The sequence below is a fragment of the Dermochelys coriacea genome, chromosome 10 (genome assembly GCF_009764565.3).
Source record: "Dermochelys coriacea isolate rDerCor1 chromosome 10, rDerCor1.pri.v4, whole genome shotgun sequence".
Taxonomy (NCBI): domain Eukaryota; kingdom Metazoa; phylum Chordata; order Testudines; family Dermochelyidae; genus Dermochelys; species Dermochelys coriacea.
In genome coordinates, this window is record NC_050077.1 from 20,703,908 (window position 1) to 20,723,671 (window position 19,764).

At 37.8% G+C, this 19,764-nt stretch overlaps 1 protein-coding gene across 1 annotated transcript in view; it reads left to right on the plus strand.

Annotated features, from left to right (window-relative positions):
• Positions 1-19,764, plus strand: part of SNX29 (sorting nexin 29) — a 477,394-nt gene that overhangs the window by 195,322 nt on the left and 262,308 nt on the right. Inside the window, 2 exon segments of the mRNA XM_043494140.1 lie at positions 5,219-5,308; positions 5,310-5,322. Coding sequence (XP_043350075.1) covers positions 5,219-5,308; positions 5,310-5,322 — 103 coding nt within the window.

Here is a 19,764-nt window from a genome sequence, read left to right on the forward strand (position 1 = left end):
GACACACAAAATATGCCCCCTACCCCACAATAGATTTTTTTTAATTGGTTTTGCAGTAGGACCAAAAATTGACAGTTCTCTGAATTTTGTATAAGCCAGAAGTAATTTTCACTGTCAAGCTGCTTTTCATTTAGCAAAACTTCTGTTTCTAAGAAGCTGCAGTTGCAAGCCAAGTGAGCAAGTGAAAATGTGATTGTGAAGGGTATGACAGTTCGGATTTTATAATAATGCATTTATTCTAAGATGTATTTATGAATCTCTTATACATGTAGATAATTTGCAACCATTTAAGAGAGAAAACTTAACCTAGAAAAAGTTAACAAAGTAGAAGGAACTGGTCCAAACAGAGTAGTGTATTCAAAGTTGTGATCGTTGTCTAGAAAATAAATTTGCAGCCTTTTGAAAATAACTCTCAAAGCTAACTCTCCATTCCTAGCGCTCACTCTATGTCCAGGCTCGCATCTCTCACAATCTCTTGCTCTTTCTGTCGTCCTTCTTCATGGATATCCTGCTGTCTCTTTAAGCAATACATGGCAAAAACAGGATCATCCACCAGTATGGTGAAATATTAGAACTTTGCTGAATTGAAGTGAGCCGTGAAAACTTGGGAATTGAATGAATTGAAACCGAGTACCTGGAATTGGATAAAAATGTTCAGTTCTGCAATGAAGATGACACAAAGTGGGAAAAATCAGGATTTCATCCTGCATGCTAGCAACAGCAAAGCACATTAGCTGTCCTGTAACTGGGGATAAAATATTGTATTCTGAGTTTACTATTTGTATGTAATTCACATCTGCTGCCAAAGAAGTCCTGGTAGTGGAAGTAGAAACTTCCCATAGAATCCTGTCAGTGTTCATCATTAGGGCCCTACCAAATTCACGGTCCATTTTGGGCCAATTTCATGGCCATAGGATTTTAAAAAATTGTAAATTTCATGATTTCAGCTATTTAAATCTGAATTTGTAATTGTAATTGTAGGGGTCCTAACCCAAAAAAGGAGTTGTGGTGGGTTATGGTACTGCTATCCTTACTTCTGCATAGCTGCTGGCAGCGGCTCTGCCTTCAGAGCATGGTATGGTATTGCCACCCTTACTTCTGCGCTGCTGCCTGCAGAGGTGGGCCCTCAGTCAACAGTCTCCACTCTCCGACCACCCAGCTCTGCAGGCAATAGTGCAGAAGTATGGTATTGCCACCTTTATTTCTGCATTGCTGCTGGTGAGATGCTGCCTTCAGAGCTGGGTGCCTGGCCAAGAGCTGCCTATATCCGGTAGCCCAGCTCTGAAGGCAGCCTAGATGGGTGGCAATACTGCACTCCCCCTAAAATAATCTTGTCACACCCCTGCAATTCCTTTTTGGGTCAGGACTTCCAATTTGAGAAATGCTGGTCTATCCTGTGAAATCTGTATAGTTAGGGTTAAAAGCACATGAAAGATCAGATTTCATGGTCCATGATGCGTTTCTCCTGGAATTTGGTAGGGCCCTAGTCAATCAGTTTTGACCTAGCAGGTCCGTATCTGAGGGTTAAATGGAAGTTCACTCTCCACCACTCATTCATTTCACATAGGCCATTAGACTGCTTTTGGTCACTGCAGTTTGACTTGGGAATTAAATAAGAGCCCTACAAATGAAAGGCTCTGTAATGCACTGGCAATCCCTTAAGCTGGACAGTACCCTGACAAAGTGTATTCTGCTGTAATTTATGCTCAGTCTTTTTGTGTCCCTGAGTTTGATGTCTTAGATTATAGACATACATTGAACTCTTTCAAAGGATTGACTGTAGGAAAAGAGAGTAATCCAAACTTATAAAAGCAATTCAGGATGTAAAATTACAGTATCTTGCTATATCTACTCTATCATTGTCCAAATAGGAATTAAGGACTCATCTTAAAAATAATTAACTTAGTCGTATGTAGGCTTGATAGAGTTCAATTTTTATTTTTTAGAATTTTGACAGACCACATTGATGTTTATTTTAAAACATTTTTTCTATGTCTATCTATGTAAAAACTCCACACTTTGCAAAATTGTGGATTTTAAATATTTTGGGGGTGGGGGAATTTATATTGACTTATGTTTTTACACTTGTGGGAAATTCTGAGGGGATCAGACAATAGGGATTTCAGGCAATAATTATTTTATCTTCTTCGTATGACTGACATACATGTAGAACAACAACTATAATTTTACATTTAGGTGGTTAAGCCAGATAATTGCATCAGCAGTAGTAGAGTGTATTGCTGCAATGCCTCCTTCATATTTGTGAATCAGGCATTGAGTTGTTATAGTTCTGTGGTCTGTTTTAGTTGACCACAGTCGCACACTGGAGAGCTTTTATATTCCATTTGTGCATCAAGTATCCGTTTCTGCCATGGTTTGTGTGAATGTGGTTTAGGGTTGCCCGTAACTTTGTGGCAGATTGAAGCTAGAGATCTTCTGCTTTGGGTCTTTCACAAGTGTGTGTTTGTGACTTTTTGTAAACTCCATTTGACTTTCATTATTTAATGACAGTAGACATTGACATTCAAAATGTTAAAGCTTTATAACTATTAAAATACAGATTGCCAATGTTACATGTCAAAATATTCAAAATGAATATCCTAAATCAAACTCTAAATTCTCCAGCAGCATTATTCTTACTTTACCTTTCTGTAAATTTCAATTATCAATGAAAATATTTTTCATTGGTTTGTGTATACAGTGAAATTGTTGATTACCGACAGTTATCATAAATATCTGATCCTTCCGAGCCTAAGCAGATGCTATTCATTCTCTAGAGTGTTAGGTTTGTCTAAATAGTTAATCCATAAAACTTAATTTCTGCTGTACTGCACATATGAATAAAAACAGCTCGTTGCATGTCTTTCAAACTATTTAGACAAATTTAGAAAAAGAATGGTAAATTTAGATGGATCTGAAGACAACAGGACCTTAAAAGCAAACCTCAAAATATTCTAAACATAAATAATCTAATTTTTAAAAAATTATTTAAAAATACATGTTTAAAAAGTAGTCTTTCTGTACCTTAAAATAATTATTTCTAATTTTTAGCATAATATGTTTGAAACTTTGGACTTTGATTGAAGATCAGGATTGCATTCTGCCAATTTTTTTCCTTTAACCATTTTTATATTTGAACAATATCTTCCTGTTGTGTAGTTATAAATGTAGGATAAAAATTGCCTCTAAACTGAGAACAGATGTCTATATAAATCATAATGTTATCAGCTTTGGTGGCGTTAGTGGTGGCAGTTATGCATCATTTCACAGCAGATTATTGGCTGCCGATCACATTTTCAGTACCACAGGTATATTAGTAGCATACAGTTTGACAAATTACCATTTAAGAACTGTATTTTATTACATATATGATCATTTTCTGTTTCCAACCATTATAATAGGTTATAGATTATATTACAGTATATTTTGGCTGTAACACAAAGGACCTGCAGGTCACATCCTGTATGTTGAGCAAAGGCAAAAGTTAGCATACATATGTTTGGAACCTTTCACCTAGATGGATGTGATGAGCTAAAGCATAAGGTCCATATAGCTGCAACCTTTAACAGATAGGTTGTGTTAAAGCAGGTTGGCATAGGGGCTTTCCTAAGTTCATACCCTTTTAAACTTAACAGGTACACCACAACTTGGAATTTTGGAGAAGGCCAAAGTAACCAGTTAGGACAGAAATAACAAATGTGATATCTAACCATGAAAGAGCCGTGGTAACGGATATAAATGATAAGTTGAGATCACTGATGTACTAAACCTATAGGAAAAATACACTCAACATTAGTAAGGTGAGGAAATACAAATAAGGAAAAGTGGGAAAAACCCCCACTGAATATGCACTGAACATTGCAGTGTCAGTGTAATGTATATAAAAGTGGTATCCCAGCCCAGGGGCAGAAGGAGAGAGATGTAGTCCTCCGGAGGTGCCAGAATGATGGCCACTAGTGATGATGGGGAAGGTAAGGGTGAGGAAGGCAGATGATGGCTAACATTTCAGGTTGTTCTACAGGAGATGGTGTGAGTATATCGATGTGCAGATGTACATTCTGTAGTATCTCTATCTACCTTACTGAGTTGGGGTGTTTGCAACTGTGCTAAATGTATTATAAACGATATTTGTAAATATAAAAAGAGTTCCTATAGCTTGAGTGTGCACATTGGGGTTCCCAGCTATATAATAATTTGAATAATACTGGGCCTGATCTTGGGGCAAGGAACCTGTCAACCCTCAAAGTGATACTGGGGTCTTAATAATATAATTAATATGTAATCTAAAGATCGGGCAACATTGGACTCTCCTTCATGACTCCATCATAGTTATTCAGCAAATTTTGATTGACTTGTAGGGAAATGGAATTGTATTCTGAGATTGTTGAATGTAATTTAGTCAAGGTATTGGAGTTTCGGTGTACTTTTACTCATTTGAATAACAGTTCTTTGTTTTTTCAAAATTACAGTATCTTGACTAAGGAAATGTAATCAACTATCTTTGAAACTATGCAAACTTCAAGCTAGGGAGTAGTTATATATTTTTGGGTCAGGCTTTTAAATTTAATAAAATTGTGTATCTAATTTTAGAACACAGTTATTGTGAACATGCACACAAAATGACTAACGTCTTAATAATGGTTATTACTTATTTGATTCTTACTAAATATTCTTGAGGTTTGTCCCCATCAATATGTTGTGTAAAAATATTGAAGGTCAGCTTCCCCTTTAGTGAAGAACAAATAATCTAATCGTAGTAAGTGAATCACAGAACAAATGGGAATTGTAGTCTGGAAATCATACAGATAACATAAAAAAAATTTAAATGTGTTAAAAGAAATAGGCAGGGATATTAAGAGTTAAATTTAAAGAGGTAAGAGTTAAATTTTCAGATAACTTAGGTGTAAATTATATTGACTGCATGTATAAATTAGAGAACCATGCACACAAATAGCTAATCAGTTTCAGTTTTTATGTTTGCTGTTAAGTTATGGGAAGTTCTTAAACCTTATAAGAAAGCACCCTTGGCATTGAAATTACTTTTTCCAGTATTTAGTTTATTGTTGATATTACTCACATACAATTTGCAACCATATTAGGATACTTATTTTCAAGGATGTTGAAAAGCTGTTCATTTTTGAAAAATTGTTTAAGAGATTTAAGAGCTTCTACATTTATTTTCTTTGTAGGCTACTCTTGTATTTTTTGTTTTGTTTAGTTCTGCCAACCTTTGGAATATTGATGGGGAATTTACCATACCTGAACAAAAGCAAATAGAAAACCATGAGGAACTAGCAAACTCCTATGAAGAAACTAATTGAGGTAAGAATCTGTTACACTTCAGAAATTTTTTATGGAGATAGTAGCTGAAAGCTCATGCTGTCAGACAGCTGTGGCAGTTGGTCCAAGTAATCCACCATCTCATACAAACAATTAAGAGGTTGCGTTCAAATTAGCTGTAGAGTCAGGCTGGTAACTGGTTGAGTTATCTCTGATAACACAATGGTCTGGGACTCTTGGCATGACATAGATACAGACCTTGCTGTTGCACAGCTCTAATTCATAAAGTCAAAATGGCTGAGAAGTTAAAATTTTGGATGGTAACAGACTGCAAATCCCAGTAATGATTCAACCTTGTGAATAACCTGAACAAAACGAGTTCTAAACCACATAGCTGTTTCCATTTCTTCACAATTACTCCACCGACAGCTCGGCTTCAGAGTGACACACAGGTTGAACAATCCTGGAATTTTATTATGTAGATAATGAGCAGTGACTTAATAGTTCAAGGTGAAAGACAATTTCCATTCTTAGCCTGAATTTTGGTGTCTCCCTTTAATTCTTTAAAGAAACAGTCTGATATTTCTAATGCTTTGAACTGTTTATTTCAAAAGTTGTAAGTTGATTGAAGAAGCTATAATTTTTCGCCCTGGAAATTTGAGAAATAACTTTTTTTCCTTTGGGAAAAGTGTTCTTAACATCCACACTTTAGTACCAAATAGAGTTACACTTTACCAGTTTCAAATGTATCATATATACTTGTTCTCAATCTGAAAAAATTGTGGACAATATTGGTTTGTTTACTTTCCATGTTAAAAAGATATTTAATTGCACTATTAATTTTGGAACTAGCTTGTAGTACTTGGAATCTCCTCAGACACCGATAATTTATTTGAGGGTCATCCTGAGTAAAACAATGTTCACAATTGTTACAATTGCTGGCAGTGTTACTTGCTGAGTTTGTAACTGTCATGAGCCACATGTTTCAGGCCTCATGTAAATTACAATTTCCACTTCAAGACCTCATAAAATTATAAGCTTTGTTGCCTGTGCCAGCTGCACTTTTACCTTTCTTGAGACTTTCTGGAGCTTAAAAGTTCCAATAACATATCTTATGAAACTTGTAACTTCCCGGAGGACTCTTAACATCTCCTAATTGATGTTGCAGAACTGTGGCATATTCTGTTAGTGCTGCATTGATGTAAATTGTTGAGTTCCATGGATGTAATGTTAATATTGCAATGACTGATGGACGTTACAAGCTCTGCTGATGTAACTATATTGACAAAGCTTGTGATACTCATGAGTAAGGCTTCAATTTAGTCATGGAGGTCATGGAATCCATGACTTCCGAAGACCTCCTTGACTTCAGCCAGCTTGGGGCAGCAGGGGGCCCCCCCCCAGCTTAGAGCCCCCAGCAGAGGGGAACCCTGGAGTGCCAAACCCCCATGGGGTGGTCCCTGCATGCAGCTGCCCAGGCTCCCCATTTTTGTCATGGATATTGTTAGTAGAAGTCAGGGACAAGTCACAGGCTTCCCTGAATTTTTTATTATTGTCCATGACCTGTCCCTGACTTCTACTAACAATATCCATGACAAAATCTTAGCCTTACTCATGAGCTCCACCTTGGAAGGCTATTAAGCTTATTATTTAAAAAAAAGGGGGGGTTGAGACATAATGTTTGTTATATAAGGTTCAATAATAATGAAATCACCGACAAAGAAGTTAAACTTTAAGATACAAACACATACATCCCTTAAAATATTAATTAAGCATTGCAGTATACCTCTGCCTCTACCCAGACATTCCAAGTCACCTTCAATCTGCATCTTTGACCGTGCTTCATTTACCTGAGGGAGGCTACGTGTATCCCCATCCTACTCAAACCTCTTGGATAATCAACTCTTATCTAGCTGTAGGGAGAATATTGACAAAAATAGTTCATTCTTTGAACAGGTGGATACTAGCCTTCGAAAACATGTTTGGACAACTACAATAATCCTTTTATGTTTGGTCGCCACTTTCTCAAATGGTACGCCCTTTTTATGGTTTATCTGGCCTTTTTCTGTTGCCAAACCTGTCTGAGGGTGCATGTCTTGGTAAAGAATCCAGGTGAAATGTCTTGATAAACATTAAAAAAAAACAACCTGGTCTCAGCTGCTATATTGTTCTCCCAGAGGTTCAGGATTGGGCCAATGACACTAAGAAGTTTCCATACAGTGCTGCCAATACCTAGTCTCTCCGAATTCCTCTGCTTCTGTAGAATTGCAAAAGGAAAGGAGGACTTGTGGCACCTTAGAGACTAACAAATTTATTTGAGCATAAGCTTTCGTGAGCTACAGCTCATTTCATTGGATGCATTTAGAATTGCAGACACACTGCTCCATTGTAAAGCCTACCTGCAAATCATATCTAATGCAGGCAGCCTAACTTTCTGCCCATTGTAGGATGTTGTGTAATAGATTCACATCCAAAAGTGGGAACATGACTCTGTAATAATCCAGATGCTGTTACTGACACTCCCCTTTGCTTTTTCCCCTCAACAAGTGCAGGGTACCAACTCTGCTGTCACTTTTTACACGGGCCCATTCTATTGTCAAGTTGAAGAGGAGAAGGGGAACAATCCTGAATGCTGCTATGGCAGTGCTATGGAGCAGGAGCTGGGGGAAGGAAAGGGTCTGTTGGTAATCCAGAACTATAGGCACACCGCTTGCAGTACCAATGTGGGCTGGTAGAACATTTCACATCAGGTCAGAGACCACCGCATGAACTTGTCACCAGATGATCAGGATCCTGCACGTCTCTAAAGCAATATGAGCCTTGATTGCTGATGAAATATTAAATATTCGGGGTATAACAGAAGCTGAGCTGAAATGTTCATATAATAGAATGTAATTATCTGAAGTTGTTTCTTCATGGTTTTCCATTATGGAGAGTTTGTTATGATATCTCATGAGTGCATATTATTACCGTTTATTATATTAAAATGATCTGAAAATTCTATGGCACGTCTGAAAGAGCCACATAAGAACATCATTCTTGGTACCATGATTTCTTCTAATGCAAAAAGCTGAGATCAGTCCCAAAGCCCCTAATATTTGAGTTGTGGACAGAGGGTTTGGGTAACATTGAGCAATGTTTGTCCCCTTACATTTGCTTTCAGTTTAGTCAGATCTCATATAACATGGACCAGATTCACATTTTACCTTGTCCTGTTATACAAAGGAAGAATGACTCTAGAGATAGTTATAATGCAAGTCCATGAACAATTAAACAAGTTCAAATGCACGGTAAGACATATTTGCTTTGTGCTGTTAAGGTCATTTTGTTGAACATAAGGGAATAAACCATGAGTGTTTTGATTTGCATTGGTTTTGAAGGATTTGTTTAAATAATTTCATCTGCTCCAGAAGTTTTTCCACTTTACATTTCCTACTGGGAAATGTAAACTCCTAATAGCCTGCATCACAATTACCCTCAAAATAAATAGTCACTGAACATTTGCTATCCTAGCGGAGCTGGCATTGCTAAGGATTAGTTAACAAAACAAAAAACAGCTGTGACTGATGTTCAGGATGTGCAAACAAAAACAAGATCTGTGGCTGAGTTGATATCTATAAGGGACCACTATTGTTTACAGTGTCTTCTTTTTGTCGGTATAGACTAGTAATGAAATTTCCAAAAATGAAGAGATGAACACTCATAATGGAAATTGGAAAAAAAATATCTGACACACTAATTTTTCAGTGACTTCTCTTAAGTATGTCTAATTACAGAGAACAAATTCAGCTTTCCTTGCAGTTTCAGACTTGTACAATTGTATGGACTTATTCATGATTGATTTTATTCATGGTTTAAACTTGCATTTCATCAAATTTAAATTAACTTATGCAGAAAAATTTGCTCAAGATGGCCCCTAATGTTCTTACAAAGATGCTGTAATGACTCAATAATTAAAATTGGGCCTTCTATTTCCTGATGCAGATTATTCCTGTCAGAAATGGGAAATAAAGGGGATAGACCCATTGCTGGGAGAGAGGCTCTGTGCAGAGAAACTGTGGACCACAGTTCCCTGATCCCTGGAATGCCCTCTATTACTGTAGTCATGGAAGGTTTGTGGAATGACTTCTTTATGGAGGAGAGCCGAAAGTGGTGGAGAATATCCATGTCTCCTGGGCCTTTGTAGCATATGCAAGTTATGTCTTTTATACCTAAAAATGTCCTGTTGAAATACACTGCCTCAGGTTTTAGAGTTCAGTTTCCCCAAAAGCTTTGAGTTCCTTTTCTGAGTTTCTCAGAGGGCTTGTAATACTTTACCATGTCTATCCCTCAAATATCTAAAGTTAAATATAAGTATAAATTGCATTATACTTGTTTTTCATGCCTAAAGAGTTGATTTCCAGACACTTAGAATGTGAGATTTGATAACTTTCTTCCACTCGGAACTTCCACATGCTGATCATGTAAATCCAATATTTTAATTACTCTATTCTAATAAAAATACTCGTCAGATGAGAATAAGAGTTCATTTATGAATATTTAGATATTTATGAGATTTGACATCTATGGCAAAAAAAAAGGTTAAGTTTGGGTTTTCAAATTCCTGACATTATCTGGCTGTGTTTTCAAAGTCAACTTGTTTGAAACGTTTGAGACAATATCTGTGAAGGTTATTTTACAATTACATGATGTTAAACCAAATGTTGAATGTTTTGGTTTAACTGTCATATGTCAATTTTTACATCTTTCATGCCTTTTTTTTTTTTTTACCATAATTAAGTACTTTGTCAGTTGGATCCTGAGGCCTCAGAATTGTGCTGATATTTGTATTTGAACTACTTTCTTGTTTCAGTCTGAATTTTAACTTTTAGTTTCTCATTAATTTCATTTCAAATTAGTCAAGGTGTTTAAGCTATATTAAGTTCAGAAAAAGATCTTGGAGTCATTGTGGATAGTTCTCTGAAACATACGCTCAGTGTGTGACAGTCAAAAAAGCTAACAGAATGTTAGGAACCATTAGGAAAGGGATAGATAATAAGATGGAAAATATCTTAAATGCCTCTATATAAATCCATGGTATACCCACATCTTGAATACTGTGTGCAGGTCTGGTCGCCTCATCTCAAAAAAGGTATATTAGAATTGGAAAAGATACAGAGAAGGGCAACAAAAATGATTAGGGTATGGAACAGCTTCTTACGAGGCGAGATTAAAAAGACTGGGACTTTTCAGCTTGGAAAAGATACTACTAAGAGGTGATATGACAGAGGTCTATAAAATCTTGAACAACGTGGAGAAAGTGAATATGGAAATGTTATATACTCCTTCACATAACACAAGAACTAGGTGTCCACCCAATGAAATTAATATGCAGCAGGTTTAAAACAAACAAAAGGAAGTACTTCTTCACACAACATATAGTTAACCTATGGAACTCATTTCGAAGGGGTGCTTTGAAAGCTAAAACTTTTACAGGGTTCAAAAAGAACTAGATAAGTTCACGGAGGATAGGTCCTATCAATGGCTATTAGCCAGGATGGTCAGGGATGCAACACTATGCTCGTGTGTCCCTAACCTCTGTTTGCCAGAAGCTGGGAGAGGATGATGGGATGGATCACTCAATTGCCTGTTCTGATCATTCCCGGTGAAGTACCTGGCATTGGCCACTGTCGAAAGACGGATACTGGGCTAGGAGGACCACTGGTCTGACCCAGTATGGCTGTTTTTTATGTTCTTATTCAATAATTACATGAAAAGAATACCTTTAGGTCTTGGAACAGTTTCCGTATGCTTGGCCTCTACATTTTTTCATATAATAATGAAATAGTGCAGTCTTGTGAAAATGGAGTTGTCTGTCAGCTTTCAGTGTTCTTGTCAAAGAAGTATCTATCTTTGTGCTGATAGTGTTCTTTCTAATAAATGATAATTTCATTGACTGGCTTTCCATTAGTAATGGAACTTTACAAATAATACAGGGAATATTTTATTTGCATAACTAATTTTTTAATTAGTAGAATTTTTCAATTAAGTTCTTCAGTTCAGCATTCCAGACAGCAATTTAATAGGGAATTCTTTCAGATGCTGCAGTTAGGAAACGCATTGGATTACAGAGGGAATTCTGATGGCAAGGTTATTTTTGTCAGTGTAAGCACAAAATGATATTTCCAATAATTTACTCTTTAGGGTGAAGATAATTTTGTGAAAAGGTTATCACAGAAATATACCAAGGTAATATTTATCAGGCCAAATTAATGTAAAAATATGCCTATAATGGATTACTTGGATGGCTTACCATTTTTATTTCAGACTTTTGTAATAAAGAATAAATTTTACTTCCGGGGTTATGGATCTGCACTCCTTCATATCTTTGGCTGATGTTTGTGCAAGTTTGATAAATGTGGGAAGGGGTGTTCCTCATGGCTAGGAACCTTCTTTCATTGGACCGGCACATTGTGTGCCTACTTTCTTCAAACAAGGCCTAGGAACCCCTTTACAGCGTCTAAGGTAAAGAGTGTCTGGGCCTAACTGGGGGCAGAGGGGATTGGAGGGTTGTTTTTGTTGTTTTGTTTAAAGGAGTTAAGTTATTTCAACCTTTAATCAAACCTTCAAGAGGTGGGTTTGAACAGGATTGCATGGTAAGAATTCAGTGGTCTTTTTTACTGGATCACCAGAAAAGAAGTATTGTGTTTATTGACTCTTGCCGTTACCACCTTATTTGTTTCCCTAAAAAATAATAAATATCTTTCTAAGTCAATCTGATACTTTGCAATATATTGATAAATACATTTGTTTGGTTTAATTTGACTTTGTGTTATGGGAGAGAAGCAAAAATCGGTACCTGTGTGAATCAGGGATTGAAAATGTAGTTAAAATGCAAATTCTGTGTCCATTCAGTATATTGTATAAAACCATACCATTTTGATGTGCCTTGTGTGCTGGCCACAAATGTACTTTATATGCATTATCAATTACTTCATAGTATGCTTGAATGTAGCATGTGTTTTCCTTCAGTAGACAACTGAGAGCAGTACATTAGCTGAAATTAGTATGTTTGCAAATTATCATGCTGTGGTCTCCTCCAAAGGTCTTTGCATGGTATGCAGGCTTGCCATGAAATGTCAGTGCAATTGTTTGTTTGAAACCAATATAAAAATAGATGAATAACTTTCCCAACACTTGGCTGTGGAATTGCAAACCCATTTGTGGCTTTTATTTGTCAGATAATTGTTTGAAATATTATTAAGTGTAATTTTATCTAGTACCTCCTGGTACTAGGGCAGACTGTTTTTACTTTTGCGGTTCTCTAAAAAATGTACGGGGTGGGGGGCTGGTATCTGCAAGAACAAATAAGTGGGAGTCCATCTTCTGGGATAAGCACAAGGAGAATGGAGAGTGCCAGGGCATCTCCTGGGATGGGTGTAGTGGGGCCTATAATGTATCCTAGGACAGGTATATGGGGTCCCTGGTGCCTTATAGAGCAGGTTTCTTTAATCATTCCACGTGTATGTTTTCTGTCCAAAAGCCCACCTTACGAGCTTTTACCTCACTGTTATTAGATGCCCAGCAAGTGGCAATGTCTTTGGATAGTAAAAATTGCTGTACCAGGACTGACCAAAACTTTTAGAGCCTGTTGTTTTTTCACCACAAGAGATCTTCAGAGGAATAAGGCAACTCTTTGTGCCATTTAATACCAGTGACATGAATTCCTTCCTGACCAATTTGACACCCTCTGAATAAGAATCTGGAGCTTCCTGAAGTTTTTATCTTAGCTGCTGTCAAAATTCTTTGACACACCGAGGGCCCCATGAATCTGCCAATCTAAAAGAGGGAAAGACCAGGTATCTGGTAGGTAAGATATGCTCAACATCTGCTCAGGCTGGTTCTGTATGGCATATTTGGGATTTGATTCCCTTGTATTGCTGCAGATGCTGTTGTCATAAATCTGGGAGTGATGGTGCAAGTGTCAGCCCGGCTCTTTCCAAGGGAAAGCCCTGAGATTGGCTGCATTAGCCTAGACTGCCCCACTCCCGTTGCTTCTCCTTTTACACTCTTCTTCTACCCTGCCTCACATCCAGAGAGCTTTTTAAGAATCATTTGGCTGTGAAGCTGGTGTGCTGCCATAAGCGACACTGAGCCAGGTTACCTCACTTCCAGTCTGTCCCCTTCTCCTGCCCCCCGTCCAGCCCCTCCTCTTCCTGTCACTGACATAGTGCTGGAGCGTGGAGTGTCTCAACTTCCCCTGCCCAGCTCCTGCTCCAGCAGCGGTGGCGGCTCTGGAGTTGACAGTGACTTGCCTTGACACTCACTACCTTGGCGGTAGGCAGGAGATGCTCTGCAGAAGCTCCGGCAGCTCCCTCAGCTTCTGCTGCAGCTGCACTTGCTGCTGCTGTGGCTCGTGGTGCCTGGTTCTTGGCCTGTGGCTCAAGGTGGGCTCTGTGTTGTCACATGGGGGCTGCATCTTGCCTGAGCCCACAGCCAACCCACATCCCTCTGGTCACTTCTGGCTTCCCACACATGCGCAGAGCACATGGCTCCACCCTGACTATGGCATATCCAGGTTGCCCGCCCCTAAAGCCAGCTCTGCCCAAGACACACTGGCCATCTTATGAACTATGATAATACAAAAGGCGCATGAGAGACTGCAAGCTGGTAATCCAGTCAGTGATACTGTTGTTCAGTTGTTTCAAAATATTCACTGCATTGTGAAATTTCTCCAAGCTACACATTCAGTGTCTCTTACTGACAGGCTGGACTCTGATGTATCTCTTTCCTGTCAAAATTATTATTTTTAAAAATAACGTATCCATGGGTCAAGGTGGGTGAGCTAATATCTTTTATTGGACCAACTTCTATTGGTTAGAAAAACAATCTTTCAAGCTTACACAGAGCTGCTCTTCAAGTCTGAGTCATCATTTATGGGGCGCATGGGCTGTTATAGCAGGGATAAGGGAGAGACGAAACGGAACTGGAGGGGGAAATTAAATCAGCATCTTAAATGTCTGTATACTAATGCGTAAAGTATGGGGAATAAGCAGGAAGAACTCTAAATGCTAGTAAATAAACACAGCTATGACATAGTTGGCATCATAGAGACTTGTTTGAATAATACGCATGACTGGAATATTGGTATAGAAGGGTACAGGTTGCTCAGGAAAGACAGGCGGGAAAAAAAGGAGGAGGTGTTGCCTTGTATATTAAAAATATATACACTTGGACTGATGTTGAGATTGAAATAGGAGACAGACTTGTTGAAAGTCTCTGGGTAAGGATAAAAGGGGTAAAAAACAAGGGTGATGTCATGGTAGAGGTCTACCACAGACCACGTAATCACCTAACTAAGAAGAGGTGGATGAGGATTTTTTAAACAACTAACAAAATCATCCAAAGCACAGGACTTGGTGGTGATGGGGGACTTTAACTACTTAGGCATCTGTTGGGAAAATAACACAGCAGGGCACAGATTATCCAACAACATAAAAACATAAGAACGGCCATACTGGGTCAGACCAAAGGTTCATCTAGCCCAATATCCTGGCTGCTACTCTGTAACCTGTCTTCTGACAGTGGCCAAAGCCAGGTGCCCCAGAGGAAATGAACGGAACAGGTAATCATCAAGTGATCAAATTGGCTAGAGACATAAAAGGTAAAAAGAAAACATTCTACAAATACATTAGAAGAAAGAAGACGACCAAGGACAGGGTAGGCCCGTTAATGAAGGGAGGAAAACAATAACAGAAAATGTGGAAATGGCAGAGGTACTTAATGGCGTCTTTGCTTCGGGTTTCACCAAGAAGGTCGGTGGTGATTGGACGTCAAACGTAGTGAATGCCAGTGAAAATGAGGTAGAATTAGAGGCTAAAATAGAGAAATAACAAGTTAAAAATTACTTAGACAAGTTAGGTTTCAGAGTAGCAGCTGTGTTAGTCTGTATCCGCAAAAAGAAAAGGAATACTTGTGGCACCTTAGAGACTAACAAATTTATTTGAGCATAAGCTTTCGTGAGCTACAGCTCACTTCATCGGATGCATTCAGTGGAAAATACAGTGGGGATATATTAGCAGGAGTGTAGTAAGCAAGACATGAAAAGTAATTCTTCTGCCCTACTCCGCGCTGATTAGGCCTCAACTGGAGTATAGTGTCCAGTTCTGGGCACCGTATTTCAGGAAAGATGTGGACAAATTGGAGAAAGTCCAGACGAGCAACAAAAACGATTAAAGGTCTAGTAAACATGATCTATGAGTGAAGATTTAAAAAATTGGGTTTGTTTAAACTGAGAGGGAACATAACAGTTTACAAGTACATAAAAGGTTGTTACAGGGAGGAGGGAGAAAAATTGTTGCTCTTAATCACTGAGGATAGGGCAAGAAGTAATGGGCTTAAATTGCAGCAAGGGAGGTAGGTTGGACGTTAGGAAAAACTTCCTAACTGTCAAGATGGTTAAGCACTGGAAAAATTGCTTAGGGAGGTTGTAGAATCTCCATCATTGGAGATTTTTTAAGAGCAGGTTAGACAAACAGCTGTCAGGGATGGTCTAGATAGTACTTAGTCCTGCCTTGAGTGCAGGGGACTGGACTAGATGACCTCCTGAGGTCCCTTCCAGTCCCATCATTCAATGCACGTAATTAATCATCCATTTGCTAATACACTCCTCTCTGGTCAGATTTTTTTTCTTTGTCCAGTTATTTTTTCAAAATCACTGATGCTGGGACTCAGTTAGCAGAAAAGTAGGCTGTGATAAACGTTTACCATTTAAAACTATCTTTTCTGAAAGTTCCCGACAAAATATTGGTATGTGTGAATAATAATGTTGCTGTGAACACTTCGGCTATTTCTTAAAATTTACAATACAATGTATAGGATGGTTTCTGATATCTGTTTTATACATAAAATAATGGTTTGTGTATGTGTGTGTAGGTGATATTCTGATAAATTTGAGAGGCATAGGATAAATTGCTCAGGTATGTCTTGAAGTAATTTCTCATATTCCTAAGACTGCACCATCTTTTCCTTACTAAAACCTATGACTACTGTATTTAGAATGGCCTGTATTCATTATGTTTAAAGTCTTGCTGTGGGGTTATGTAGTGCTGTTTTGTGATTTATGGATGGGCCAAGGGAACATTAGTTTAATACCACACCTGGAACTGAAATTGTAGGGGTGGGTTCAAATATGGTGATTCAAATCTGCCCTGCTTATCTCTTGAGCGTCTTAGGGATTCTGATTTGGGGTTCCAGACTTGGCCCATCTCTAATTTGTAACATAGAGTGGACAAATGGTTGGCATGTGTGTTATCACGCTGAAAAAATACTTTTAAAAAGCCTGATTTAAAGTCGATTTGAAGTCAATGAGTCTTTCCATGAATCTCAATGGGTTTTAGATCAAAAATAGACTTGAAAACAGTTTTAACTATTATTTTGTTAAATTTTCATTTATGAAATAAGATTATCACTTCCAGCACTCTTACTGATGATCATATCTCAGCTCTTCTGTTTTTGGCAGCCACTGATTATGCTCCAGTCTGAAGCCCAGCTTCCAGTTCAGTTTTTGGTTCAAGACAATAAAAAAGCAAATAAACCTATCAACAGACAACCAGGAAAAAATAACCTAACTTGAAGTAATTCAGTTCACAGTAATAGGCGTTTTATTACTTTAAAACTTTAGTCAAATACATGTCAATTGCTATTCTGAATATTCTTTCCTACATAAGCTATTTTATGATAGTGCGGCTTTGACTATGTAATATATGCATATACTTTGTTTTGAAGAGAAAGCTAGTTTGTGATGCTAATATATTGGTATCCCCTCTCGAAGTAAATCCCTGTGCTGCTTTTTACCTCCTAAATTTGCAGTATGAATGGATATATTTTCTTCCTTGTTTCTTTCTAAAGGATAGATAAGATATTGGTATTTAGTAAATGAACTTATTGGTCATTGTGATGCTGTCTTGGACTGCCCACAACTATGAATCACCTTTTTGCCCCCACATCCAGCAAGAGGAATATTTGCTGGTGGTGGTGTCAGGGAACTGACATCCAGTCAAGTCTATTAGCCACCCAAACAGTCTCCTCAGGAACTCTGCCAGCCCTTCATTTGCCTTATAGGTTCACAGTAGCTATACCCCAGCCCCCAAGCATTTCTGAAAGCATCCGCCTGTAGTATCCTGCCCCTGTCACTTGATGCTCACAGAAATTACCAGGTTTACAGTCCCCAAGGGACCAGAATACCCACAGCTTGACTGATACAGCTCAGGATCAGGTCCTTTATAATATCACAACACTGACATACAATAATAATGAAAGCGATCTACATTTATTATCAAAGGCTAAGATTTAAGGAAGAGTGAATAAGGGTAATGGAAACAGAAATGGTTACTTATAAAACAAAAATATAAAATGAAACCTGGGTCTACAGTAATACAGTAGATTTCCCCTCAAGGATTCAGTCTTTTCTACAGCTGGCTGATTTTCAGTCAACAAGGATCCAAGCATTCATGAACATCCCTTGCTATTCAAAGGCCTTCTTCAGTGAAGAGTTACAAGACCTCTGGTTCCCTTCCGTTTGTGCTGGATCCAAGTTGCCTTCACGTCCTGGGTTGACTCCATATGCAAAACAGTATACTTACACAACTCCTTAAATATAATCCGTATGTACATCTCACAATGATTATTAGAATTGGTATCGTGTAAGCTTTTATTAGATACCTCACTTGACCTTTAGATAAATACTGCAAAAACAATATGTTGAGTGTAGTTAGTTTGTCAGGCCTGCCAGGAGTTACTGTTACAGAACAGCGAGTCCTTTACCAGTTGGCATTGAGAGGTTTTTAGGTTCAGTTATTTTAGTCATAAATTTTGAAGCAGAATTTGGGTCTTTTATTGAATAGTGATAAAATAAAGGTAGTTGAATTAATGGTTGAGGGGCTAATTTCATACGTGGGCTAAATTTTCTTCAAGGTGGTACAAACTGCTGGAGTTTATCAGTCATTAGTTTACGTAATGTTTGAGAGCACTTTTCAATATAAAGTAAATAACCCCCCAAAAAAGTTTATCCACAGCTGCCATGATTGAGGCAGATTACCAAAGACACACAGAACAATGGATAAATGAATGCATCATGGATGTCTTATGTTTAATCATAATATTATTTGAATCATAATGATATCTGGAACACCAATAAATGATGTATTAAGTTTCTGCAATCTGGAATGTTGCATATAGCATCTAAAGTATGTGATGGCAAATGCTATGTAATTATATATATCAGGAAAATGAAAGAATAGATACAGCAACCCATAGAAAACAGCATGCAATCAATAGTATAAAGTATTCTTTTAAAAAGTCAAGTTCAAGGCAAACACCAGCTGTCCGAGGTACCAAGAATCCACAATACAAATAATGAGCACTAGCGGGCATCTGTATAACCACTCACACGTGCTCCATAGAGAACTGCCAGCCATTGTCAAGAAGTGCTTTCAAGGCTAGAACCATTCTTGACAACAGTACTATTCTGACAGTGGTGACTGTCTCTTACAGAAGTGAGGATGAGTGTGCTTGACTAAATGCCACTAAGAACAGTTATACTTGTTTTTCTCTCTTGAAGTCTTTCCCACTCCACAATAAATCTTGCTTTCTTTTCCCTGTGGCCAACCCCCTTGTAGTTTTTCAGTTCTTGCTAATTTTATTTTTTTGGAAGTTTATTTGGAAATTTTACCCACCTTATGCCATTTTCTTTTTTAAATTAAAAAAAATAATCCTTCTCCTATGAGTAGGGAGGTTTTTAAATTGTTTGCTTTTGTTGGCAATTAATATACAAACTTAGAGACCTTTAATTGTTTTCACTTAAGATCTGTGTGAAATTGAGTCTAATCTCAGCAGATGCTGAATTCATGAGGCTTTGTCACAAATATTTCATTTATACTACAGGTCTTTCATTTTTGTGAAATTTCTTTGTGATTTCATGGAAAATATCCAAAAAGCATCCTGCCATTACTTACAGACTGTCTACTCTTAGAAAATGCATTGTTTTAGAAAATGTTTTGATTAATATGATTTTAAACACAACTTTGGACAGTTATGTTGTGGTTAATCTCCTAACATGTATTAGGAGATTAACACATATATGTATTAAAAGTCACAAACACATGTTGTGGTTAATCTCCTAAGGTAATAGCCATGTTTTGTAACACAATGCATTTTCCCAGTGTCAACAAAGCCAAGGGGAAAGCTTCAGATACCTGTGTACTTGAGTGTTGACTTCGAATGAACACACCAGAGGTCTCCTGTTTGGACCAGTGTATAAGACTATGTATGGACAGAACTGCTCATGCTCTCACTTTTGCAGGTTGAGGCAGGAGCAGTATGATTTCCTTGCAGACTACTAGAGAAGTGCCTCCTGCTGATGCTTATGATGCACGCACTTTAGAATTCCCTGAAGCTGACATCTCCAGTTACTATACATACCTGAAGACAGACCTTAACTAAAAT